Source organism: Cenococcum geophilum (genome assembly GCF_001692895.1).
Source record: "Cenococcum geophilum 1.58 unplaced genomic scaffold K441scaffold_89, whole genome shotgun sequence".
Lineage (NCBI taxonomy): Eukaryota > Fungi > Ascomycota > Dothideomycetes > Gloniales > Gloniaceae > Cenococcum > Cenococcum geophilum.
In genome coordinates, this window is record NW_027137647.1 from 133,339 (window position 1) to 161,272 (window position 27,934).

General features: G+C 47.3%; 5 protein-coding genes across 5 annotated transcripts; 1 reads left to right on the forward strand and 4 right to left on the reverse strand.

Annotated features, from left to right (window-relative positions):
* Positions 1-4,323: 4,323 nt before the first annotated feature.
* K441DRAFT_648796 (DUF221 domain protein) lies at positions 4,324-7,803 on the reverse strand. The gene is made up of 6 exons (XM_067646910.1): positions 7,444-7,803; positions 7,097-7,287; positions 6,748-7,043; positions 5,762-6,694; positions 5,294-5,692; positions 4,324-5,242 (listed from the first exon to the last, which is right to left on the reverse strand). The coding sequence occupies exons 1-6, from the start codon at positions 7,486-7,488 to the stop codon at positions 4,434-4,436; spliced, it is 2,673 nt and encodes an 890-aa protein (XP_067496720.1). The 5' UTR covers positions 7,489-7,803; the 3' UTR covers positions 4,324-4,433.
* Positions 7,804-9,115: 1,312 nt separating this feature from the next.
* K441DRAFT_486719 (uncharacterized protein) lies at positions 9,116-9,637 on the forward strand (the record flags this gene model as incomplete). Its single annotated transcript, XM_067641944.1, has 1 exon — positions 9,116-9,637. A coding segment is annotated over one exon (522 nt), but the record flags the coding sequence as incomplete, so codon positions are not given.
* Positions 9,638-11,318: 1,681 nt separating this feature from the next.
* Positions 11,319-12,770, reverse strand: K441DRAFT_682748 (acid protease; the record flags this gene model as incomplete). Its single annotated transcript, XM_067651615.1, has 4 exons — positions 11,319-11,659; positions 11,718-11,969; positions 12,025-12,308; positions 12,370-12,770. The coding sequence occupies 4 exons, from the start codon at positions 12,768-12,770 to the stop codon at positions 11,319-11,321; spliced, it is 1,278 nt and encodes a 425-aa protein (XP_067496722.1).
* Positions 12,771-19,737: 6,967 nt separating this feature from the next.
* On the reverse strand, positions 19,738-22,801 carry K441DRAFT_742653 (uncharacterized protein; the record flags this gene model as incomplete). The annotated part of the gene is made up of 4 exons (XM_067654394.1): positions 19,738-20,004; positions 20,112-21,349; positions 21,413-22,127; positions 22,171-22,801. Coding segments are annotated over 4 exons (2,851 nt in total), but the record flags the coding sequence as incomplete, so codon positions are not given.
* Positions 22,802-23,313: 512 nt separating this feature from the next.
* K441DRAFT_682751 (TauD-domain-containing protein) lies at positions 23,314-24,601 on the reverse strand (the record flags this gene model as incomplete). The annotated part of the gene is made up of 3 exons (XM_067651616.1): positions 23,314-23,493; positions 23,545-23,985; positions 24,035-24,601. The coding sequence occupies 3 exons, from the start codon at positions 24,599-24,601 to the stop codon at positions 23,314-23,316; spliced, it is 1,188 nt and encodes a 395-aa protein (XP_067496724.1).
* Positions 24,602-27,934: the final 3,333 nt, after the last annotated feature.

Sequence of the window (27,934 nt, forward strand, 5' to 3'; positions counted from 1 at the left end):
AGCGCCAACGTGCGATACGGTGCTTCTATAATGAGTGAGCTTCCTGTGGCCTTCTGAGGGTGTACTGGGCATCAGTGCTTTCTGACTCGCAGGGGAGAATGGCAAGAGAGGTTCAAGGTCAGCAGTTCTTGGATCTGGTGATATTGCGTCTTGGACAATCACAAGTGACTGCCCAGGTAGTGATGTAGAGGCTTGGTCTTCTCGGTCTCGATGCTTGCCCCTCTGCCGTTTAGACGTATGCTTAGATGTTGGTATGATGTCGTAGATTTGATCTGCCCCCACGTTGTATATTTTCGTGTGAATTACAGAAAGACCACGGACTGGCATAACAGTCACGTTTCCGTCGTATGTGGCTCTAGGAGATCTGACTGATTTTTTGTGTGGTCCTTTTCGAACCTTATCCTCCTGGTCCTCAGCTAATTTCTTAACTAGGAAGACTGAATCGCCGGTACTTAAGTTAACTGCCATACACACATCTACAACACGAATACGCTGTGGACACTTTTTATATCCTATCCGAAGCTTTATGAAGAAAAAGACTCCCTCTTTTCTCCACTGGGCGGTAATATATTTGTTCGAACGTTCCTGTCTATCCTCGGGAGACCATTGCGGAACTGTTTGAAGCAGGAAACTCTTTGAAATCTCATGCAGATCTGCCCATTGAGTGGCTTCCTCTAGCGTATGGGGCTGTTCACCTATTTTCGCGATCCAAGAGTTTACTCTGTCATGCGTCCGGTTCAAGTCATCGAGCAGCAATTGGAAATGTCCCATTCCAGGAGGTTCGCTCTGCAGAATAAATGTTGGCGGGGAAGGCACGTCTCCACGGTCAACGGAAAGCTTCTTCATCGACCCTTCGGATATACTCTCATTTTTGGATCGTCGTCTGACCGCTTCCATTAGACAAAGTGTGGACACAAGCTCATAGGGATGCTGACCTCTCCAACTTGTCTTTTCTTAAAGCCATCAACACCGACTGATCAGACACCGAAACTTTGTAACTAACTTTGTGGTGGACAAACCCTCGTGATACTGTGTGCGAATTAGTACAGTGCTAAAAGCGGCATGGCAACTCGGGCCAACGCATAATCCAACGTGAATGCCAACTCATCGCATACCTCACCTTACCTTTCAAGGTCTCACTTCACCTCACCACGCTAATCCTCGCTTACCTTAGCCCACCACCAAAAAAGTTTACCTTACCTATTACAACTCTTATCTCTATAACCACTCTATAACGCCTTTTAAATTAATATATATATTTAAAATAAGCTCGGACCCCTGGAACTCGGTTACTCCCCGAACTCGGTTACCTTACCATATCTATCGCTACCACTTTGGAAGCTATCTACACCTAACCAAATTAGATTGATAATTTACCCCCACGTGCTATTTAACATATCGGCCTTGGCCTTTCCGCCTGGCACCTTTAAAGGCTTTGATTTTGGCTCCTCTGCCCTTGTTTTAGCCTTTTTATCCTCTCTACCTCCTCTATATCTTTAATTAAATCTATAGCTACTTACTTATAAAATTTTAGACTTTTAAGGTCCTTAGGTTATAATTGCAAACTATATATTTAAGCGTCTATATATATAGCCTTTATAGTAAGTTATAAAAGTTATTAACTTACTTTTTATAAAAGTAACTAGGTGTAACGAAGCCTTATAGTAGTTATTACAGTGGACTTATTAATAGACTAGGTGTATAGGTAAATAAAAAGTTAACAACGTAATATAACTAGTGGAGTGAGTTACCTAATAGATTAATTCTAATTATATTCTAAGATTTACTATAAAGAAGAGAACTATCTAGGTAGGGACTATAGTCCTTTAAATATACAATACTACGCCTAAGAAATGTACTAAGTATATTAGTACGTTAGTATATCGGTACGTTTACTACGTCCTTATATTCCCGCGTTCCTATATTCTAAACTTATAATATAACTAGCCATATAACTCGGTTACCTCTTATTTTATAGCTTAATCGGTTCTAGCGCCTCCTATACTATTTTAACTAACCTATTTATATTTCTTTTTAATAGTCGTACTAGTACTGCTAATATAAGGTCTGCAATACTATCCCCCTCCTCTTAATTTTTATTCTTAAAGATATTTCCTATCTTTAAGTTGTTTATTAAAAGTATAGCTTTCCTATCTTTAATTTAATTAACCTTTATTATTCTTAATACCTTTTATTATATCTTTTATATCTAATTATTATAACTAGCTAGTAACTACTATACTATTACTAAGTAAAGTTATACTATTATATTCTTATTATACTAAGAAGAAGTTAGTATATATTATAGTTATAGCTCCATCTAGTTACTAACTTTCTTTTTATACTAAGTATATATAAGCAAATATTTAATCATTTTATAATATTTAATCTATTTCTAACACTAAGTATACGCGCCTTATTATCCTATATAGGCGTCTAATACCTTACCTAATATATTATAAGGTCTTAGATTTAATCCGCTACTAAAAAGGTAAAAGACTAACTCTTTATAGCCTATAGTAATCTTAAACGTCTATAGGGTAAGTAAAATTAAGCTCTAGCTAAGTTTTAACGCCTTTATATAAAAGAGTCTTAAATATTTAATACTTAACTAGCTGCTTATACTTAGTTATCCTATCTTTTAAAGGGTTGTAAAAAAGTTTATTTAAAAAAGCTCCATCTTACTAAGTAAGGCCTTTATAAGCTAGAAGAGGCAAAAAAAAAGGATTCTAGTTTAGTAGGGAGGGAAATAACTCTAAGTAGCTTAGTAGCTGCTCCTCTTAGGTCCCCCTTAGGTGGCTCGTTTTTTTAGTAATCCTTTTTTATTAATACTATCTAACCTAATTTCTTCTAATACTCTTTTACCTTTCCTATAATATTCTTTAAATTCTATTGTAGTTCCTAGGGTCTTATTATAGCCTATCTACTTAACCTTATACTATATTTTATTATCAATATCCTTATAACTAACAATCTTTAAAACTTGCTATTTATCTTCCTCTTATCCTCTATATATATCTGCTTTATAAACTAGTGGCTTAATATTCCAATATACTAGCTCTAGCATCGCAATATACTATATAAGGTGGATTTTTATCTTAGCTGTTAGGTTTAATTTAAATATAACCGGTAAAATCCCTTATATAATTTCGAAAGGTCCTAGTCTAATATAGTCCAATTTCTTACTTAGTTGTTAACTCCCAAAAAATTTTATATAGTAGCTATACTTTATCTCCCTCCTTAAAATCTAGTCCTTTAGATCTCTTAGCATTATAGTACTTTTTTATTCTTTTTTATACTAACTTTGTTAATTTAATAAGGTCTATATAAAGATTTATCAGTTAGGCTGCGCGTCAAAAACATTAAATGCGTTAATAACGTCAGCGGTATTAACTGCAGCCATTTGGCGCCCAATTGACCTAATTGGCAGCATTTGATTTTCACTTAATGGGTAGTCCGAACCCCAGCCCGCGAATATTTTCCCGATGTGGTAGGAAAGACCACTTAGAGTATAGACGCGCTAAGGGTTTAGTACCCTTGGTATAGAAAAATAAGTTAATTAGGCTTAGTAGTTACCTAAATAGTCCTATTTACTCTACCTATATACTTAGAAATTATTAACTATACTAAAAATCTATTATAAACTTTAGATCTCTACTAAAATTATATATACATATTTCCTACTAAGCGGGCAAGCAAGCCAAGCAGTCTGGCTAGACTACATTAAATTTTGTCTAGAGTGGGTTCGACTGCCAAATCCGCTCTCCAAGTGATACATTGAAAGGGCCACGAAAGTGGCCGTGCAAGAAGAGTTTGCAGAGAGATCAGACAATTGCATTATGCAATTACGCATATGAGGTAAAGTCTCAAAATGAGAAAGTAGAAAGTAGGATATCCTTGGAACACTACCCTTGGCTAGAAGTTGGAAAGACCTTTGAACCTATAGCGCCTCAAGTGCAAGATAAGACGGAAACCGAGACGCATATGCTCCCTCTGGGGGTCCGAAGCTGTGGCAAACTTTTAGGAGCTTTTTTCCCACTCAATCAAGCATCCAGCGCTTCCCCTAGACTATCTACAAGGACCTGCATAGAGGTCAGAGACTCTCCTTGCTAGTCCTATTTTTAAATAAACGAAGCACTAGCTAGATATTAGTGCCGGGTTATATTATAAGGGTACTTGTAGGGAGGACCTCTAACCCGTGCATGGCGTACGCCACTGCAAATACTCTCCGACTAGAGACTGAAGTCCTTCACAAGGGCTCAAAAAACGCATCAGCATCACCGCATCACACCCAATCACGTACTACCACTCACGTTTTAACTTCAAAACACAACATGTATTTGTGAGTAATTAACTAAACGTCTAGGGGGAATCAAAGTAACGAATTACATCATCCAATCCATGCTTCCATCACATCACCCATGGCCATCTACCTAATAGTAGATCTTAGGCTCATAGATCGGCGCCGTCAGCGCGCTCTCCTCATCCCACACCATATTGTTCTTCTCATCCAAATAGCATCCCTCATCCGTGATCGGAATCACCTTGCTCGTATCCGCAACCTCCTGCGCGCTGACGCCCGCAGGGTCGCGCGGGATCCACAGCAGCATGGGCTTGGTCCTGACGGCGGGCGGGTAGTAAGCGTCGCGCTCGACCTCGGGCTCGTACTCGATGTTGGCGAAGTCGCGCGGCACGAGGCGGCGCATGGTTGCGTAGTCGGTGTAGAGGTCCGGGCGCAGGAACTTGGTGATGACGCTGGGCTTCTTGTGGGGAGCGGGCGGCAGCGTCTTGCTCGGGGTTGCGGTAGCGGCGGCGACCTGTTTCTCGGTGCTGGGCTCGCCGTCTGGCGGCTGGTCGTCCGATGCGACGCCGTTCTCGATCCCCAAAAGACTCTGTTCTTCTGCTTCCAGGCTCTTCGGGAGGTAGTTGAGGAGGGGAGTGAGGGCTGAGTTGAGAGCGACGTTGTAGAGAGCCGTGAAAACTAATAGCAAGATCATCAGAATCAAGGGGCCAAGAGCTCCATGATTTCCGGCTTTGATGGCGAACAAGCCAATGAGACAGATCTCGGCAATATACAAGCCGACGAAAAGTTGCTGGAGAGCCCGTGGGTAGACCAGTCCTTTAGTGTCGATATTGATGTCGTAGACAAAGAGGATATTGTAGCGGTATGCGAACCAGAAGAGCCACAATCCCACACCAGCAAAGAAAAGAACTATTGGTGCGATGCAAGCGTAGCAGATCGCTATAAACACGTTAGTGGTAGAGTTTGAACGTTCGCTAAAAAGGAACTTACCAATCACGAACAAGTTAGTATAAATAGGGAAGACTGTTCCCCAACCGAGGCCAGCTAGCTGAGTCCAGCGTTTATACATCTTCCGGGGAGTGGAATCAAGAAGCTTGCCGAGCACTTTCGCGATGATCAAACCAACCAGCCCAACCAACAAACCTGCAACTACGCCGAGACCTTGAACAATAAAGTATGAAAGGTAGAAATTTGAAGCCAACGGGAGCGAGGTTGACAGCAATGTGGTTACGATGGTTGGGTCTTTGATAATCTTGCCTACAGCAGCGGATGCCGCAGAACCAAGGGTAGCGACAAGGAATACTTGAACGACTTGGAAGCCAAAATAGCTGTTTTGAACAGTCAATTCCACGGCGGAAAGCGTGGGGTCTCCTCCAAGCTTGGCCATAACTGTTGCGATCATTTAGCCCTGATCACATACAAAACCGTATTAGGGGAGTTTTGGAATGCAGTTCTTACGTCTTAGAATGATTGGCAGCAGCGCCATGAGCACAGCAAGCATAACACTGGGAAGAAGACCAGTCACTACTCCAAGGATGACCTTTGGGATGCTATTGATGAAGCTTAACCACGGGAGAACCTTAATGAGATTGTCGATGTTGGAGATCGAGGCAGTGAAGGCGACGGGAATTGACCAGAATATGATCAATGCTACAACGAAACCCGTGGTACCAAAGCTTCGGATAACGCGTTCCCACCACTTAATTCTCAAGTTGGACCAGATGACTTCCTCTGGGTTGAGTCCGGTATAGCGCGGTGCCATGTGCAAGACTTGGTGATGGGCCAGGCTTTGATACGCGGCCTGAGCTTCAACAAGACTGGTGAACTCTATGAAAACGGAGTTCACTTTCTTGGCTTGGAGCGAACGGTGCTTTTCCTGTTCAGCATCGACCTTTGGAATGAGCTTCTGAAGCTCCGCGCGGGACCAATTGATGGTATCAACTTTCTTGCCAATCAAAGGTTTCAGGCGGTGAGTAGGCCTGTCTTTTGGTTTGATATATCTCGCTGCTACTTCTCCAGAGACGGAGTATTCATTGTTCATGCCCACTTGCTCCTCTTCGTGACTGGCAGCTCCCTTCTTCAGGGATTTGATTCTGGCCTCATTGGCGAGTTTGCAAAGCTTCGTTTCCGCGCCCTCTAACTTTAGGGAAATTTGATCTCGCTCTTTGACAAGTTCTTCTAACTCTTTAGTATCCGTGGCAATCCATACTCGGCGAACGTGAGATCCAAACATGCGGCGCAGCTTGCCCTCATCCAAGTACTCGTCGGGAACAGATGTAAAAAGAACGGTTCGAGAAGATAAGCGGTTGGCGTAAAGAGGAGACATGAGGAAGGCCTGGCGCAAGTTGATATAGAAAATGCTTTCTCTCGTGATCATGAACATGATGAACCCTGTTTTGTGTTATAAAGAAGCAAATTTATGGAGCATGCTGCTGTGAGCTTACCGAAAAATAGATAGGCACAGCCAGCATGCGCGAAGTAGCGGTAGTAGCTATTTGTGACATTTGCCATTGTGAGTATATCAAATTGGGTCTTTCCACCCCCTCCTGTAGCGTTCACAGGGAATAGCACTGGCCATGTTATGGCGCAGCCGACAAAGCACGATACGACTGAGATTTTGAGGAGGCGGAGGAAGAGATATCCATCAAGGGAATGGTGTGCAAGCACATGGGTGTCAGGAATGGAGAAAAAAGCTCCAACCCAGTTTGTGAGGCCATTAGGGAGCTTGGGAGACCGGGCGCTGAAGATAGTCAGCTTTGGATGCTTTTAGAAGTTGAAGGCTAGGTGACCTACCCCTCAAGCAAGGTGCTCATAAAGCTTCTTGGCGCATATCTGTGAGGGAACTTTCTTCGGAAGAAGAGGAACAGAGTGAACCAAACCAACGCGACCAAGAGGATCGGAACTAGTGTGGAAACAACGCTGGATGCAGAATTTGATGAGTTGGAGCTCTGGGCAGAGCCTACGTTCGGATCATTGCTCTCGTTCTGTAGGTTCCAAATTGTCAGTCTAATTGTCGTGCACAGGGTGGCTACCGTAAAACAACAGCTGAAAGAAAACGTTTTAAAGCTATACTTAGCATGAAGGGGGATAGCAGAGGCCAATGATGGGTGGTGATGGCTGTGGAAGGACGTAGAACTTACCGTTGCTGAAGAGCGCTCATAGAGTATGGTCGGAGGGCCCTCCATGATTGCTTTCCTCAATGAAATGCAGTCAAGACGACTGATCGAAGAGGCTCTGATAGCCTTGACGTTGGAACGCACGCGAGGGAGAGCAATTGAAGTTTTCTGAAGCTTGTTGAAGTTTGTTGACAGCGACGAAGAAGCAAGTTTAAAGGTGGACCCGTTTCAAGGTTGACCAGGGAGCTTAGCAAAAGCCCCTGCGCAGATCTGGCGACCGGGGTTAAATTAACTATCGGGCCAAGGTGCGGAGGGCGGTTCTATCACAGCACGTCGATATGGAGCACCGGGCGGTCGTGTGTCCTCTCGTCGTCACAGTGGAGCGGGTGCCACGAGAAATAAACTAATTGTCTGCCAAAGGCAGGGTCACAGATCAAGGCCAAGGCGAGCTACCCTGTCGCAATTACGTCTGGTCCTCTGCATGTGCTAGCCTCTTCATGTGCTAGCCTCGATACGCGCTTCAAATCAGGATTCACCAAGCCTGCCACAGAGCAAATTGCCATACAGAACCATCATCTGACAACTCGCGCAGCGCAAACAAAGGCGACCAGTGTCCGCGGTCCTTGGCCAGCTGAAGTGCGAATTGCCACAATGAAACGAGATGAATCAAGCCACGCGCCTAAGACTCTTATTCAGCTCCCTAACCTCCACAACCGCGGAGGAAGTTGCGCAAGCTTTAAACTTTGCTGAGGCTGTGCACTGTTTGCTACGGCGTGAAAGATCTGGACTCACCCTTCCTGCGCGATGCTGCAGCAACCATCGCGGCCCCCGCGAGGCCTGACTGGGATTAAAGCCAGTTTAGCCCTTCAGCTGATAGACTATTGAAGCTCGTCGATGCCGGTGAACAGGCGTGACAGGGTACGACAATCGCCACTATCAAGATTTAAACGGCCTAATTCGCAAAGAAATGGGCTGCAAAACTTTGTCTCAGGCAAGGATTTGCATGCATGCATGTTAAGGGGGCCAATTGATCTTCGCCAGGATATCTAGCGTTAGCGAATCTGGGGCCGCCCGGCAACACGCCCGCGATTGCCACAAAGGTCCAAGAAGCCGACGTTTGAATGCCGCAAATCTGCAGAGCGTTTGCCCTTCCCAAGCCCCAGAATTCGTCCTCGAGTCATCGATCTCTGCTGCTCTGCTGCCCTACGGAGGCAGCGCTCAAAAAGTTTCGATCGCCCCCCTATCACGCTAGCCCTTAGTGGCTTGGTGTGGCGCAAGCGAGGCTTGGCGCGCACGGCGGCTAAGCCATTAAAGAAGCCATAGCGACGAGGTGGTAGGCGGAAGAAGTAGCTATATATATCCTATATATCTACACTACACTAGGTATCAATTATGATGTCATCTATCTACACTTTCTCGTCGCAGAGAGCAAAAATCCATCCGCTACTCTAGCTTCCTTTCCAGTTAAGACGCCAAGGCATAGTGATGTGGCGTTTGTGGCGTTAGGGCGATCGAAACTTTTAAACGCTGCCTCCCGGAGCGAGATGCCCTCCAGTCACGTTAAATAATGGACATCTCCACGAAGTAAGAAAACGTTCGCGGCATTCCTCCCCTAACCTTTCAAGTCCGATTCGAGATCAACTTGTGCAGACCGTTCGTCAGAATATCCTACCAAACCAAGCCTTCAAATTCCTTGCCATTCACGATGGTTGAGAGACGTCCGAAAGCTATCCAGCTTGTGTTGGTCCTGCACACCGCCGTAGATTACGTGTATGCGCAGGGCGTCGGTATCGGTCTAGTACAGCGAGCCGAATGCACAACGACAGGTATAATCAAGAACGATATAATCCAGACTGAAGAGCGCAAATACAGCATCAAGCGCGAGAACTTTGCGGTTGAGAATGTCAAGACGCCCGAAAGAGCTCTGATGCTCGCCCTGTTGCATGCACTGGGTTTGGCTTGCGGTACCATCAAGCGACGTTGTCCGAAAACCGTCCAGCTGCAAAAAGTCACGATCCTTTCCAGCTCACCAACGATCGTCCAAATTGTCAATCATCACATTAAGCACGCCCCCAAGAGTCTTGAAGACGTGGCAAGCACTAATGACCGCTCAATGATTAAGAGGGTCGTTGCAGGAGTCCGGAGGCTATCACACCATGGCCTCGAAGTTTCAATAGCTGTCTTCGGTAGGGAGGACGAGACAGGGGAAACGGCAAGGACAATGGCAAGGCAAAGGGGCCGTAAGGCATGTCGAAGCCGTCGTCAGCTGCGGCTCACGCAAAATGATACATCGACAGAAGCGCAGCATACTGTAGGAGACGAAGCAGCTCTAGAAGGGACTCTAGAACTTCCTATTCTAATAAGAACGTCCTCCAAGGGCACAAAGCACGAAGAAACGGCCAAGCACAATGAGTGAAGCGAAAAATTATTACTCTATTGTATTGCAAACCTCGAATACCCCCTCGCTAGCTTATCTCAAGTCCAGAGCCGCAGACCAAGTAACGAGTACACACCATTTGACGCATTGAAACGCAATGAAACCAGAATTCGACCGTCCTTGTAGTTTCCACCCAAACTTGGTATGAGTCGAACATAGACGAAGGCGGGCATGTCGCCTTGAGGAAGCTGGCTCGACAGGACGGCTAAATCGAGGATCATATCACTACGAAGTTCGAGGTCTCGCGACTAGCCGGAAGCTGCAGAAATCTCGGACAAGGTGCAATCGGTATAGGGTTCGAACAATCTGCTAGACACAAATTTCCTTTTGTCAGTCGTCACTGAGTGAGTGCGGATGAGGAACTGCCGAAGAGGAAAAAAACCCGACCAAACCAATCCCCTTCCAGACCAGGCTGTTAGGGACTCGAACCCTTGCACGATAGGGCGTCCCCAAATCGCTGCACCTGCTACTCGCCGTCGCTTACAGGGTACACTCGCTAGGAGGCAGGATGGTTTCACCTTGCCGCAATCGTTGCTCCATACCGCTGTGCAGGACGACAATCGTTGCGATCGTTAGCTGTGCGTTGTTGCACTCATTGTGCTCAGTCGAGGGGCTGGTGGTGGGGAGGACAAGGGCTCTGGGAATGTCTGGGGTATCGAGGCCGTCTAAGTATCGAAGAACGTGAAGGTGTCGAATTTTTAAGGTAAAGGAGGTGATGAAGAACAAGTGTGAAACCAGTGAAGAAGTTTAGGAAAATGTGCATGAAAAAGGGATGGAGAAACGGGAGAGAGGGAGCGCTATTTATCAGCAACACGACAACAGTGCAAATGGGGGAAGGAGGGCTCCTCGGGTCAGCTTGAGAAGGAATGATGGCGGTTTTCAGAAGGAACGGCCATCTTGAGTTTGCACACTCGTCTTTACGGGAAGGGAAGAGACCGAAAGTACGATCACAAATTGCCCGATCACCTGCTGCAAGTTTCAAAATATTGAATTTGAATCTAATGGTTACCACAGTCCTATACCGCTCGTAGATGTGAAGTAAATACGCCATGCACCGCTCTTGATTGACAAGTAAGTGCTGATAAACGCCTACCATTTTGACCATTCTTCAAAATGCGGCAACAAACACCTCAAATTTCCGAGGTGTTTGATAAGGGATCGATCAGAATAGATCCAGAGAAAATCGATCCAGAGATAGCGGTATCCTAGGTTGCGAGTGAAGTAAATCGCATCCTGGAAAGTTTGGCAGCCGTCAAAGCACATTCGGTCTCATCACGTGTCGCGCGGTTATTGATCCGAAGCCCATCGTGCATATGTCACTTCGATCGCCGGGAGCAAGCTTTGTCATAGCTGAATTCATTTATCCCACATGTCCATGCCCTTGTCTCGCTAAGCGACTCTACTCATCACTCATCTAAAAGGAAATATGTATTTACACTTCAACACCAACTACCTCACTGACTTAGGCCTTTGGCGCGAACCCCAGGCTCTGGTTTCCGCCATTGAAGGCTACAAATTGCGCCTTGAACATGGTGTCTCCGTAAATCTGCAGCGTTGCCCCACCATTGCTCTGCACACCACCGAAGCAGGTCGTGCCCGCAGCATCTACCGCCGCGAATGTGATCTGGTTCCCCGGAACGTTCGCAACGTAACTGTCTCCAATCGCGACCCCGAAATCGGGTAACGTCGCTGTGCACGGGTAGGTGAAGCCGCCAGCTTGGTCGTCGTTGACAGCGCCTTGGACCTGTGCATAGTATGCTTGGGCCACGGCGTCATCGACGAGGAGCAGAGAGGTACCGGTGTCTGTAAATACACACGTCAGACGAATCGCAAAAGGAATATCCAAAAGGGATTTGCATACCAGCAATGGCCGGGGAGCCAGTTGGGTTCTGCTGGGTTTTGCCGTTGATAGTAAAGGATGTGGAGTTGAACTCCCAGAAGCCGCTGGCCGCATTGACGGGGACCCAAGACAAGTCGCCCTGGAATGAAGTATTATCGATCTTGCCGAATTCATACGTTCCCGTTGTGTCGTTTTTGAGATTTGCAGTGAAAACCGGCTCATCGAGGGTGTCCATTATATTATCAAAGAATGTCTTCTGCTGAGTGGGTTTGACTATTACGCTTTAGTACTGAGCGAGTAACAATCATTCAACAATGAGATAACCTACCAGTGTTGAGTGTGCTGAAAGCCAGCCCAACAAGCCCATCGGTGCTAGCATCTGCAACGAACGATTGAGATACGGCAGTTGCAAGCTCGACAGCTTGGCTTGTAACAGTTGCACCGCCGATATCGACTGTGTCTGTTCCAACTGTCCCTGCAGCGCCACTGCCGTCTCCATATGAAACAGAAAATGTTGCGCCTTGCAAGTCCTCGAAAGTCTTGCTCTGAGTGGGGTCAAAAGCCGAATGACTGCCAATCGTAGCTTGAGAGAGACTACTGCTAAATACCCACCTATGGTAAAAGATACATTAGTTGAAGGTCTCGTACATGAGCACAGGAGTAGACTGCTTACAGATCTGAAGAGCCCGTATCAAAGTCCATGTTTAGGGTTTGTCCGCCAATGGTAACTGGAGAGAGAAAGAGCGCTGCATTCTGTTCTGGTGTAGCTGCGACTTCTCCAGTTTCAGCTTGGGTGGTGTTTGGAGTTGTAGTAGTTGGCGTAGTAGTATTTGTCGAGGCCTTGGGCTTCCTGTGCTTTCCACCGCGGTGCCTCGCACCAATCAACCCCCACCCAAACTTGCGATACACCTTAGCCATAGCATCCCCTCCGTTTAGGCCAGTTGGGTGGTCCGGATTGAGACTCCTAGGAACCTTAAAGGATCGAGCGACCAATTTCCTCCGAGCAGGTGACGGGTGGGCTAGGGCAATTGTTGCCAAAAGAGCGACAAGAAGGAAGAATCGAAGAGAGGGCATGTTGTTGCGCTGACCGGCAGGCGTGAACGATTTGGCGCTGTAGAATGAAGGTAGATCTCCAAATATATGACAAGAAAGAGACAGGAAGGTGACTCGCCCAGCAGGGCACGGTCTAAGGAATGGAAACGCACAGTGGAGAAAAGAAGAATCCGATATGAAGACGAAAGGAAAGAGAAGAAAGATGAGAGAAACTAGAATCAGCCCTTGGATGAAGATTCGGTGTACGAACGGGCTGCCCACCTATATGACAGATCCGCAATGGATGTTAACCGTGGACACGCAAGCCTCAGAGCAACACGGATCGATGCTAACTGCCGCCAAAACGAGAGCGTTTCTGCGGCTGACCATTGGAGCTCTCCAAGCCATTGAGACTTGCCCATGTAGCAGACATCTGTGAGAGGGAGAAACACGGAGCTGGAAAGGCTTAATCCAAACAGGGAAATAAGGTGCTCCAAACGTGAGTGATCGGATTTTACCCGCAGAGACTTTACCTGCGGCGGATGAAGTCCGTCTAGAGTACCAGACGCGCTTTGTACCAGACTGGAGGTGGCGTTGAATGGCTGGAGTGACCTTGGCAGGACATTGGGCGACGCACGAGCATCACGTTCCAGACATGAGACTTCCCCGCCTTCCGCTGGGTCTCTTGAAACCGACCCGCCATGACGACGCAGCCGGCTTGTTACAGAAGACTACAAGCACTTCTTTTTGTTTGACCAAAGCCATCGTCTTTGGTGGGATTTAGAACTTTGTGGCGGCGCGGAACGAAACTGAAGAGATGAGAAGATGCTCTGGACCTTGAAAGCACCCGTTTCGACAGTCTCGGGAAACGAGGGCATGGAGAGGACAAACGTCGAATATCCTCAAAACTGCGCCTCAGGTGCCGTTCTCTGCAGCTTTCATTCGTTTCTTTTAAAATTCGAATTCCACATAGAAACCGTGCTTCAGATGTAAGCGCTGGGGCGGCACCTTTGCGGCACCATGAGTGGGTTACGAGCATATTTCCGAGTATTCCCATGATCCACGTGAGCGAGCCATTCGAAGCCGTCGCGCAATGCGACCAGGACATGTACGCGAATCTTCAATATGGCATTCAATGCACGATCAGATCGTCCTGGTCATCTCCGTAGCCCTTGCCGTGGCCATAGAATGATCAAATTTGCTAAGAATCTCAAGCCCTATATATACAATGCATTCGTCTCCACTTGCCAAAAGCTCAAGTGTCCTTCACTAGCCCCAAGTGCCACCACCACCTCTGCCTTGCCTCTTTTGCGCAGACAGCCTCCAGTCGTCCTCTCCTGCGAATCTATTATGCAGCGGTTGAATCCTCTCCGCTTTCTTCCTCTTACTCAATCTATCCGTTGGGGCGACCTTGAAGAATGTCGGTGCGGCCTCGACCAGCCACTTCGGCTCGATTGCTGCCGTAATGTCAGCTGCAACGAATCCACTTGAGGGAAGCAGGGGAGTGTGTAGACTTACTTGTCACATTGTGCATGTACTCGCGCGTTGTTTCAACCAGCGAATGATAAATAACATGCTCAGCCGGCTTACCAAAGAGCGCCGAGGAAGGATGCATGTAAACAGGCGTTCCCTCAACGAGAGTTTTGTATCCTTCTTGGGGATCCTTGCGTGCTGAATTCCTGAAGAAACCGCAGCACAACGCTTGCCGCACCTTCATCGTGTTTCGACCGCAAGAAACGATGCGATGCTTATGTCGTTCCATAATGGTAACAAGTTGCTCTCGAACATCCTTCGCCCGCTTCATCGACCGAGGTTGGATGAAGTTCTCGTAGCACCACGGGGTGGAGTATTTGGAATGTTTCCAGGCGTTGTAAACGTTTAGGAGGGTTAGATGATCGCCATGAGGATCATGAAACTTCGCTTTCTTCTGATCGGCTTGTTGTTGCTTGTCTTTCGGCCTATGAAAGACGGTCTGCGTAGCGGATATCATCGCCACGATTGTATTGAATTTGAATCTAATGGTTACCACAGTCCTATACCGCTCGTAGATGTGAAGTAAATACGCCATGAAACTTCGCTTTCTTCTGATCGGCTTGTTGTTGCTTGTCTTTCGGCCTATGAAAGACGGTCTGCGTAGCGGATATCATCGCCACGATTGTTAGAAGCTCGTCGGCACAAGCAAGGTCCACCGAACTAATCAATGCCCGTGCTAAACTTGGATCCATGGGAAAGTCGGCCATCTGTCGTCCCAGCCTTGTCAGCAAACCCTCGTCATCAAGAGCGGAAAGAGCATACAGCTCTTCCAGCGCGGTAAGCATAGTGTTGGTTGGTGGCGGATCCATGAAGTCAAAGTGAAGCAAATCATTGATGCCCATTGCTTTTAGCATAAGAATCGTGTTTGACAAATTCTGTCGCTGTATTTCAGGTATCGTCGTGGGTAGCATCTCCGACTGGAAAGCGGCTTCGGTGTATAGACGGAAGCATTTACCAGGCCCTGTTCTTCCGGCTCTCCCAGCGCGTTGCTTGGCTTGTGCTTGCGATATTGGAGTGACCTGAAGTCGGTCCATGNCCAGTTTAGCATCGTAGGCTGTTTGCTTGACAAATCCTGGATCGACGACGTAATAAATGCCGTCGATGGTAATTGATGTTTCCGCGATATTTGTCGCAATAACCACCTTCCGACTCCCTGGAGGCGCGGGTTCAAAGATACGGCTAGCAACTTCGGAAGGGAGTGCGCCGTAGATTGGCAGGATGATCAATTCGGGCACACTTGGTCCCAATGCTTTCATCCGCTCGTAAAGAATTTCACATGAGCTATCAATCTCCTCTTTGCCAGTCAAGAAGAGTAGAATATCACCCATTGGTTCCGTAAGGTGGATCTGCATGACCGTGACCAATGCTGCGTCAAGGTAATCCGATTCCGGCTCTCGCGAGTACATTATTTCCACAGGATATGTGCGCCCTGGTATGGAGAATATGGGACATTTGTTGAAGTACTCCGAGAATTTGTCTGCATCAAGGGTAGCGCTTGTGACAATAAGCTTCAGGTCGGGTCTCCTTTTCAAGGTCTTCTTGAGCAGACCGAACAGAACATCGGTTGCAATTGTGCGTTCGTGAGCTTCGTCAAGCATTATGACGCTATAACGTGAGAGCAGCGGATCCAGCAAGATCTCCCTCTGCATAATGCCATCCGTCATGTACTTAATCTTTGTATCTGGGCCTGTGCAATCCTCAAACCGAATCGTGTATCCAACTTCATGGCCTAGCTTGCATCCAACCTCCTCGGCAACACGCTGAGCCACTGACATAGCTGCTACACGGCGAGGTTGTGTGCAGCCAATCATACCTTCATTCGCGAAACCGGCTTCCGCAAGGTACTGGGTTAGTTGTGTCGTCTTCCCTGATCCAGTATCGCCAACAACAATAAGAAGTTGATGTGCACGGACAGCTTCCAAAAGTTGGTTACGGAACTTATATACCGGCAGGCTTTCTCTTTGCTCTTTGATGGACATAGACGTCCGCTTCCCAAATGATTGTTCTTTGCCTTGAGTTATGCGTTTCCACTCAGGCATAGCTTCATTCGATCGGTCTGTCCGGGTATTTCTCAGATCACTAGCAAACTTCCGTTGATCGGGAGCCACCATCGGATCTTGCCATTGCCTGCTAAGATCGACTTGTGACGCTTCTTTGGCAGCCTTATCTTGGGCTTCTTGTTGGCGCAAGTCCCTACGTTCTCGTGCTAAGGCGTCTCCAGCCATAGCTGCTCGATTAAGGGATCCGTCAGGTGCCTTAACTACACGAATGGGTGACAGTTCGAGAGACTGCTTTGTCTGGCCAGCCAGGAACGGAGGCTCCTCCTCCCTCACTTCAATGTCTACATCTTCCTCTTCCTCAATTCCGCCATCACCATTGACAGCTGCATTGTAGTCTTCATCTATGTCTGGATAGTCTTGGGCGGATATTGCTCCAGATGCGATAAGTTGTTTAATCTCCCACCGCTCCGGTGACGTTAATCGTTTTCGAGTGCCCATAGACCTTCCATTGATGTCACCCTCGATGACGGGTACGTCAGATACGAGATTTCCATATCGGTCATTTGTCCCGGATACCCCTCCCAGCCCTTCCATATTTGCACCCGAAGCTATTCGCTTCTGAGGTGCCAGGTCCCGACCACTGACTTGATCCACCTCTTTCATCGACAGACTGATCCTATTATTCTCCATCTTCATGACCTTGACCTTAACTTCTTGATTCCGGGATACGAGATCGGAAGGATGGTTGACGCGAGCCCCTTCTTGCATCTGAGTGACGTGGACGAGTCCATCAACTTTTCCACGAACTCCTTGCAAATTTACGAAGACACCAAAATCTTTTACCCCTGTGACTCGGCCATTGTAGATTTTGAATAGAACTGGTGTGTCATCGATCTCAGGAGTTGGCGGTCGCCTGAACTCATCGTCCTCGCTACGCCGACTCCGTCTTCCACTCCTTTTATCTTCTCTTTTATCCCTTGTTCGTGTTCGGCCAAATTCGTCCTCAAAGATGAATTCATCGTTTTTAGGCCGCCTGCTACCTCGCTCAATACTCTGTGACCGTGATCTTGACCTGTATCGATTTCGTTTGCTCCTGCCTCTGTCCTTATTATCATCTCCAGATGGACTTATGCTTCGCTTCCTAGCGGAGCTTTCTCTCGGGGCCGCAAAAGCCTTCCCAGCAAGTCCCTCCAGCATTGCAAAGGTATCGTCCAGCGCATCTAGTTTGGTATCTTCCTTCATCCCATTTCCCGCCTTACCCTCCTCTTTTGTCCACGAGGGCTCTTTATCTGGGATTGCAAGACCTTTGAATACCCTTGTTTTCCGATCGCGCTCATCCTCCGACTCCACCTGTTCCTCTTCCTGTGCTCCGCTTGACTTGCGCTTATATCGCGGGTGCATGCTAAGGACCAACCGGTCGATGGATTCGACGAGTGACTGGGGAAATTCCGCGCCCATCTCCTCCAACTTCGTCTTGAACTCTGGTAGTGATTTGCATTTTGCATGCTGATCTATCACGAATTCGGCGAGAGTTTTGTCGCTGATCCCAAGATGGTTCTGGAGCTCAGAGGTTACTTTAGAGACGAGGGAGAGGAGTTCGAGGGATGCTAGGTCGTCCATGTTGGGAATTTAGTCGTCATATATAACCATATGGCGACGTTCCGTGTGGTGCGCGTAGACCTACTGGCTACACGTCTTTTCAAGTTGCGCAGTCGAGGTGGAATTAATTTGCGTGAGAAGGCAAGAAACATATATGCCAAGACTTCTCGGCAAATTGAGAAGAACCATGAAAAACACGCTAAAACTAAGCGCACTTTACATAGAATCCGAACTGAGGAGCTCGAAGCTCCTCACTCGAATCTGGAAGCTTCAGATTGCACACGTCCGTGCAACCCGTAAAGCCACAGAGGCGTGTCAAATCGGGAAGGAACGCGTTCTTTCTGCCGGACTTTCAGTTCAGATTCAATCTGACGCTTTTGCAACCGAACATTCCCTCGGCGAAACCAAAACTACAACTTACCAGTGCTACAACCTTCCCCCCGGAGCCAAATATATAAATACTTGCAGACCACGTTATCTCAGCATCCCCGAAATTCCATCATGCCAAAACCTCATTTGAGCGATTTCCGAACTCTTCTCTTAAAATGCTACTTTGTTACTTCGTTCTCCTCATTACCAGCGGGTTAACCTTCACCGTTGAAATCAAACGACTAATAACCCTTTCGGAAGAAGAAACGGACATGATATTTCAATGATTCAGACGAAGGTGGATTACATCCCTATGATCTAGGTGGTTTACCCTCAAGTCATGGAACCTTTCTACCAAATGTTGGAAGCCGAAACTGATGCCATTGCTCTCGCAAACCATCTAGGAGTACAAAAGTTCCTCGATAGCCTGACAGTATTTACTAAGGCAACGATGGAAGCTACAAATTAACCACCGAGCTTAGTAGACGATATAACGCAAAAGATATCCAAGGCCATAGCACTGAAAGATATTCACATCGCATATCTCAATGCCATAACCCACCCACTCCGCTAGAAGCAAGAACCGGCCAAGTAGACAACCCTTTTTTTAACCTATGCATCGCTCCTGTCTTGCGCCGGCGGATCGTCCTCTTCCTCACCGAGAACATTACTTTAACCGATACTTAGAGAGGAGCTCTCTATACTTATCTAAAGTTTTATGACCCCGAGGATGCTCGGGTGCCAAAAAAGGTGACTACAATGCGTGATCAAGTCGAACAAACATTCTCGAAAGATCACCGCGTATTCTTCGTCCCTGGAGAACCATATGAGTTAATTCCAGTATCGTTCTTATCCAAAAGATTGGACACTCAAGCCTTAACAAATTTGAAACACCATAGCAGAAGACATCCGCACCAGGGCAGGGATGGAGAATAAACGACGAATTGCACCCCTCTTAATTTTCGCAGATATGAAAATGCTGGCTATTATGGCAAGTGCCATTAGTTTTCGAAACGGCTTTCATTTGGTACCAGGATTTCTCTACTTGGAATGGATCACGTATGACGTGATATGTGGTATGGAATGGCTGGGTGATCTGCAACTACTTTTTTCAATCTAAGATCCCATTGATTTTACACAGTCACTCTACAATATAAATGCATTTGCTATCTTATTTAAAGCATCCCGAGGAAGCTATTTGAAACGAAGTTTGCCGAAGTCGAAACCCACGATGCGCCGCCCAAAGCCCGAAAGCACAAAAGAAAACCATTAAGACGGAGCGGGTATATGGTAATGGTAGGCAAGGAAGAGGCCTCGAGCCAGCGGTGTATGCCTTCTCATGGCCAAGGGGGGTTTTGCAACTCAGGCATGGACGGAAATGCCAGTAAATGCCCGACCGGTCTCTCTATCTGCCGAGTAAACGACCCATACTTTTCACCCAGTAAATTAATTTTTCCTCTCCTGATCCCAATGCTCAAGGGCAGGTTCGAATTGAGAGGTTATACGGCAAATCCGTTCACTGCGCTCGGCCAGCGCTGATCAAGCAGTGCACTAACCCTATCAAGAATTCGACGCCCGCCGAGGAGTATTTCAAATCGCTGGACCCGCTCAGATGCGGGCATGNGAATGAGCGCTGGGAGGCCAAAGACGCTGGCTGCCTGCGGGCTGGAATTGCAGTCCACAATGGTGTTAGTCTGCAGAGGCGATTTGAGCGCTGAGAGAACAGCTTGGGCAGCGAAGGCATTCAGGCCGGCGCGACGGAGGAAGAGTTCCCACTATAAGAATAGCGTACTGTTAGATATTTTTCGGGAAATTATTGGCAATAGGTCGTAAAAGACGGAATGCAAACACGAAAACAGGGATATAAGGAATCACAGCTCACCAGTGTCTCGTCTTGCAATAACTTCAACTCTCCAAAGTCATTGGGGCCGGAGCTTGCGACTCCCCAGCGCTCCATAGCGCAGACGATCCATCTTACGAGTGTCTTTTCTCCGCCTGGTAGATATATAACGGATACTTCACCATCCAGCGCCATCGAGAAACCTACCAACGATGCAAATACCTCGGAGTCACGGCTGTCCAGGGCACTTTCTCGAGCACTGCCTACAGTAAGTCCTTCGCTAACGAACACAATCAACCGCTCGTATCTATCCACGAGAGAAGTAATCCTCTCCTTTATGAGTGAACGTTCTGGTTGCCCTGGAAGAGCACTTTGCTTTATTCTTTGAACGTTTGTAAGTATGAGTCCGGTTGAAGGTGAAAGAATCAGATCTGCTTCTTCCGTTGACAAGTGAGGAAGATTAAAGTCTCGCTCGACGAGCTCTGCCTCCGGATATGTTTTCTGTATACTTTGAGTTAAGTGACGTTGCTTTAAAAGTGTGGCTGAAATGATGAATGGGCAAGGTGGAAGGTTTAGTGGAAGTGGTGGAAGCGGAATAGCCTCCAAAAGAGTAGATGGGTTTTTTTCTAGATGCGCATTAATCCCAGCTGGTTCTTTTGGTTGAACAGGTAGTATTGCCTTGGAATTCAATGGCAGCGGTGCTGGTTTAGATGATGACTCAGTGAGTTGTGGTTTTTTGACAACTTTCCCATGTATCTCCATAAACCTGCTCAAGGCATTCGACGCAGAAAACAAGCTGCCAAGCATAAGGCCGTCTTCTAGCTCGCAGCAAATTTTGGGAGCGTCTGTAGAGGCTGCACGTTTACCAAGGGTTTGCGTCTGGCCATCAGCAATTTGAAAATAGCCGGCTTCTTTGGGGTTAGAGGTTGATTTCGTCCTGCTCTCATGAAGTACACAGCTGTCATGTTCATCTTCTATCTCCATCCGTCTCCTTTTCAGCAAAGACCTCAGGTCCCTTTCTTCGTCAAATTCGGCCATGTCTAGTTCGTTTTCACTTCCATCAATGTCATCAAGGATTCTCAGACCTTCGGGTTTCCATGTGAGTGAACTGCTATGAACGATTCCAGTAACCCAGAGATCGTTGAGAAGAGTATATAAGAATCCATCATCCTGGATCTGTTCATCGAGTGCTACTAAACCGAGTTGAGCCGGGAATGGACACCATTGAAGTTCTCTCTCAAGCCTCGCAACCCCATGCCAGGCGGAAAAACTTCTGAGCGCTTCACGTTTCATCTCCACGAGCAGTTTCATTTGGAAATCCAGGTCATGCCAGGCGGAAAAACTTCTGAGCGCTTCACGTTTCATCTCCACGAGCAGTTTCATTTGGAAATCCAGGTCCGTCTTACCTCCTGGATTCTTGTCGTGAGTCCTGCGCGTGAATTGTACCCAAGGAGCTTGAGGCAAGGAGAAATTCATCCGCGGCACATCAACGCGCCTAGTGGTATCAAATTCTTGTAATTTCTCATTCTCGAGTTTTTTGCTTACCCCTTCTGCAAGTGGGGTTACTTGTTCACTAAAAAAAGTACCAAAGCTGCTCTGCGAACCTAGTAGATCGTTTCCGGATTCAAAGGTGAATGGAAGCTCTGGGATATATTCTTGTAACATTTCAGGAAATGAAACAGATTTTGCTTTCTTTTCAGGAGACCAGAAGTTCGTTGGTGGTGTTAGAGGACCCTCGACCTTCAGGTCTGAAGCTTTACGCTTGCGCAGTGGTGACAAGGGTGGTTCCTCAATACCACGTAGAGGACTAAATATTAGGCCAATATCAGCATGCTCAAGGGACATTGGGTCACTACTCTCTGATCTAGCACAGTATGTATGAGATGTAATGGTATCTAGTCTGATCAAATTGTCTTCGAGCTGGCGTACTTCAGCAGCTGTAGAATCTGTGAGCTCAGAAAGTAACTCTAAATTGCCAGCTGGAGACGACGGAACAAATGGTGTCAGCGGTGGTGTTAGCGGAAGTAAAGGTGGAGTCAGTGGCTGAAGTGCTGGATTCTGAAAATATTAGTCTTGGTTAGCCAGAAGACATCCCACATACTCTCTTGTACCGTAAGGCATTAGTTTTGACGGTGTCATGATCCTCCGTAGTGAAGGTGTCTTTGAGTGCCGTTTGAAGAAATAATAAAACTTCTCTCGAGGTTTCTAGTTTCTCAATCTTTGATTGCCTTTCATACTCAGCTGGAAGAGCAAGAAACCTTGTCGGCCACTCGAGGCCTTCACCCTGTCCTTCTGTGCCTACTTCGAGAGACATTTTCAGCTTTTGAAAATTGGGTATATCCATGTTCCCAAATTCTCGGAGATCGAATTCGTTGTCGGATTGTAAGATTGGTACTTCTTGTTTAAGCCGGGCCACTAGGCGTATAGTTTCTGATTCAAGTTTCGTCTCAGTGAGCAAACCCGGAGCAGTACATATTGATTTCAAAAAGATGGCCGAATCCTTGCTGATGCTGATCCGCTCCTTAGTTGTGCAGTCCGACGTGAGATCAGATCGGGTGCTACCGACAGGATCTTCTAGATCTGAGTGCAAATCATGATATGAAAGAACGCTAGGATGGCCTGCCAACGGATGATCCAGCCTGTAGTCTATACAGAGTCCGTGGAACCGTGCGTACTCTAAGATGGTAGGCTCTTTCTGGTGAATACGCGCATCTTCATAATTTGCAATACTCATTGGCTCTGGAAAAACATCATTGTTTGAGAAATCGTTCACACTCTCCATACGCATTTCATGATAAATTGCGGTTGTCGGACGGGATTTTCCTGGGTTTCAAGCATTTCCACGGTTGGGAGAACAGTGATGGTTGAGGTTGAGGGGTCGCGATGAGCTTGTGATCACGTGACCGGGAGCTAACCCTTCCACGCGGTAAGAAGAAGCAGAATCTTGCAAGTTTAACAACCTTTTAAGAGCGATGGGAATAAATACACATTTAATACGTCGCCATCGTCTCCGAGCTGTTCAGTTGTACGCCATAATTTTCGATTCTCAGTTGGCCATACGTACCTACATGCAATAAAATAGTTTGGTATCTGCATGCAAGGCCAACAAGTTCGCTAAATCGCAGCATCTCAAAAAATAAACAAAATAATTCCAACTCCGCAAAAGACGTCTGAAGAGGAAAAGTAAAAAGGTTCCAAACTTCCAAGTCATTGAAACGACAGCAAGTTTGACATGACCCACCATTCAGTCGTTGTAATTGACAATGCCAGACCCATCTTTGTTGACTTTGGGAATTCCATAACGTTCAGCAAATTCATTTTCTTGAGACTTGCCGGCTGGATCGAAAACAGGGCGCTCACCGTGGCAGCACACACGGACAGCGTGGCGGCGGTGAGGAGCAAATCCATAGGAAGCGCTATGGTTCTACTCGCAATTAGTCTATGGTTCCTAAAGAATGAAAGAAGTATGACATACGCAAACACGGTTGTCCCAAAAGGCAACATCGTTCTTATTCCACTGGAAGCGTACATTGAGTTCTTGTGTGGTAGCAATAACCTCGTTCAGATAGCCGATAATAGCATCACTCTCAGTCTTTGGGATGCCGACAATCTTAGTAACGAATCCAGGGTTGAAGAACAGGGACTTCCATCCAGTAACTGGGTTGACACGGACAAGGGGGTGTTCGGTGATAACAGCGTCACGCCGGACAGCGCGGCCTAGGTCACGAGAGCCTTGTGCTTGCATCTCAGCTGAATGCATAGCCGTGAGGCCCTCAAGATACTTCTGCATGCTAGGAGAGAGAGCATCATATGCGGCATACTGGCTGGACCAGAGAGTGTCGCCCCCTCCGCCGCGTGGAGGGCCAGTAAGGACCTTGAGCGATGTGTATGATGGTGGCTGAATCTCATATGTGACCTATGTACGTCAGAATTGATTAAAACAAGCTGGTGAGGGTAATACGTACATCAGAATGCCACAAGAAAGTTGGAGTAAACATGGCTCTCATGTCCTGGGAATTCTCCCCAGTGAACACAACATGGACATCCTCAAGCCCAGGACGTATCGGAACGGAGGTTGTTGCATGCCTATGGAGTGTGCCAAAATACTTGCCAAGTTCTCGTTGGGCTTCAATATCGAAGTTCCTTTGGTCACGGAAGAAGACCACACCGCGGGTAGCGATCAGGCGGGCAAGGTCATTCTTTTGCGCATCCGTAAGATTGGCTAAATCGATGCCGTGAATTTCCGTTCCAATCTTGGGGTTGTAATCGAAAACATCCGTTGCTGCGCTGAGTAGGTTCCGGAAGTGTGGGTCACCCTCGAAGCCTTTGTCTTGGTAGGGAACTTCAGTCAAGGGGGGCCAGTGAACGTCAGGGAATCTTGGCCGGAGGTCTTCATGCTCATAGTGCTCATGCGACTCAGGGATAGAGCGGCCTGGAGTATACTTGATGGTTGAGTCTGTGATGGAAGCAGCTTTGATATCTTTGGGCTTGATGTCGTTGTACTGTGTCGGCTCGACGAGTCCCGGCGCCATTTTGACAAAACTTAGTCAAGAATGGATATTTAAGACAATTGCGGGTTGTGTAGGTGTCAGTTAAGTTATAAAGCTTAATGAAGATGTAGACTTTTTACTAGTGAAGCTAGATGAACTAGAGCTTTGGACTCGGAGAGAAGAAGAGTTTGGCTGGTGATGATATGAGAGTAATACAATAATGGGAGGCAAGCTTCTCTTTCTTATACTTGAGCAGTGGTTGCAATGAGCAGGGATTCGGTAAGAAGTGCAATGGATCCATTTCCCGCTGTTCAAAGCGGCGACGACTTTAGACAGCAACTCAAAGCATAAAGCAAGCGGCGCTCGCGCAATCGCACCTCATCCTCGTATGATTGACAGAAAGCAGCGTCCCCGCGTGCGCAACACCCGATCAGGTAAACGGACACCACTCCTCCACCATTCATAAGACGCAGATCGAAATATAGAGATGGCTACACGTCAATCTTCCGGGGTTAGGACCCTAATTACCTTAATTTGCAAATGTGCAGCATCACCTAGGGGGAGCTCCTATGGTCATGTCGTGATTGAGAGCACAGGGCGCTGCGGCTCTCATTCCTATGTCGCCATCTAAAGGTGTGCGGAATCGGGGGGAGGCAGGGCAAAGCGCAAGGTAACAAGCAAAGGTAAGATCGAGGCACCTGCGTCAGTAGGCATGGAAGCATCAGCAGCACAGCTGAGTCAGACTGTTAAGGTGTGCTTAGGAAGGCCCTGGCGGTAGGAACGGTGGAGGTTGAATTTCAGACGAATCTCCCGCACCGTCAACTGCGGGCTAAGCCGGTTTCGGCGGTTAATTATCGTCAGCCCGAAACACGGCGCGGGTGCGGCCATTATCCATCACTCCTGTCAACTTCTCGAGTCCATCGTATATTGATCGGAGCACAGCCATCCCGATTCCTCTTCAATGCCTTGCTTACTCAACTGACCAATATTGGCCTCAGCCTCATCAAGACCAGCCTAGTATTGTTTCGCACCACTGCAGGCGAGCGGAGGCCCTGAGGAGACTGCACCGAACATGTGCGCCTGAGCAGGACCAGACGCACTCCAAGAGCCTCATTGCGTCCAGTCCAAGATTCTCGCGCTCGACTTTCTCGGGCTGCTTAACGTATGTGGGGCTGCTGCTCTGTCTTTGGGGCACGACGCAACGCAACGCCTAGGAGGTCGTGATAATGGGCGTCACAAACGATCCTGGCCGTCATCTGCGCGGCGTCATTCCCGACAGTCGCCAGCTAGCCCTTGTGCCGGCTTCGTGAGCGGTTTTATGGCCAGCTTCTCCAGGGTTATGTCCCCAGTTTCTAGGCCCCCTCTGATTATCCGGCTTCCCGTAGAAGAGATGTGCGCATCGCTGGATCACAAGGCAGTGATAGAACAGTCAGGCAGGTGAAGTTAGTCATCTTGATGCTTCGTTTTGGGCGATAACGGTTATGGGACTGGGATACGTTTTTCGATATCGAGTGACACTGACTAGTACCGGCTGGCGCCGACCGGCAAGGAGGCAGTAGTTGGGCGTGCGTATATTGAACTGCGGGCTACGGTATGTTGGAACGATCAAAAGTATCAGGGTGCAAAACCGAAGCTGATTGGTCACTTTGTCTCGGATCACGGAGTCGGAGCGATAGGCCTCTTCAACGACAGTTGAACAGTTACCTCAGCAAGCTCAGACGCGATTCTGTTGGTGCGGAGTCAATCGGTCTGGGGCACTTTTCCCGCGCCCTGATAATATCCACGATTTTCTCTATCCCTTCACACGGTGATTTGTGTCCATTTGTTATCGATAAGAACTGGCCAATTAAATCAACCAAATCAAATCGTTCGTGCTTGGAAATTCTGGTGTTCCCGCACGGACCAACTTAGAGATGGACGTCACCGTTCGAAGGGATACCCGCGGTTGAATTGCTCAACCACATCGGCTTAAATACTACTAAAAGTTCATCCATTAGAGACACGACCCGATATTTTATAGATATTAGGTTAAAATCGGCCCATAATAGCCTAAAGTTAAGACTAATTTTGATTTAGTTAAAAATCGCGTTATTAAGGATTGCGGAAATAGCTATCCCTTGACCCGTTAAAAAAAACACCAATCAGATTAGCCGGATCTAGTGCCCCTACTCGGGAATATAAAGCTTTTGATTTCATAGTAAATTGATATAAAGGCTTAATCTTCAGAGTTGAGTCGCTCGATATGAGGCCGCCAGCAGCCATCGTTCCTGCAGAGCGGTATTTTGTATGTGGTGGTGTATTTAATGGTTGAATTCTATGTAGATATACGCGTTGTTCGCGCACGGGTCTTCTCATCTGCTCGCGCAAACGGGTTAAAGGATAATGTCGTAACGGGCGCATATGAGGCCCAAAAGTTTATCGATTATAGACCTAGTTCTTGCGATTATCTAAGCCTATGCGCAGCCCTAGACCTTACGTGGGTAGCTTTAACAATTTCGTTGAAGGCGATTGCTCAATATCTAACGAAGGCTTGAACCTCGCAACTTTCATGCACCAGCGGCGAACGTGCCAGATTGGCCGCGAAAAAGGAAATTTCTGGCCTCACGCGACCTGCCAAATACGAAAAGAATCCCAAAGAACTATTACTTGGCCTCGGCGATCTTGCAGGCCTTTCGTTTCCTATGTCACTTTTTGAAATATGAGCGTTATTTTGCGTTCTCCTGAACGCTACGGGAATGGTTTGCGGGCTATACGCACGCATAGCTTTCTCTCTTTAGGATTTTGTGTCATTGAGGCTGACCTAAAGTTGCAAATTGTCTTCTCCATTGGATTCCTCATTTATCATTTCCTTTGCTTTGGGCGCGGTAGTCACACACCATGCCGTTATCGATAAGAATTAACTAATTAAACAAGCTGAATTCGACGATGTTTTGATGTTCGCGCACGGACCATTCCACCCACCGATAACCGCAGGACACTACCGTGGGAAGTGATACGATACCACAACTTGGTCCATCATCCTCTTTATGCTCATCGACGTGGGCTTTCTTTAAGTCTTCGCGCTATTGTTTTCATCTCTGCAGTGGCCGCCACCCCTGTATGGCTACACAGAATTCTGATACGGAGCTACTGGTTGCGTCCGCATCCCAAAGCCCATGCGCGGGCTATTGAAACATCTAACTTCCCGGCCATAGGAAGGTTTTTGGTCTCGACACGTGCGCAATTGATCGGTCTGCATCACGTCACTCACGCTTGCAGTGGATTCTGAGAGAGCTTGGCTAGTATGATATGAGTCAAAATGCCTAGCTCTGCAAGAGAATTTACCACAAACAACAGTTGGGGAGTATCTTAGTGGCTGATAACGTTTCAGGGTAG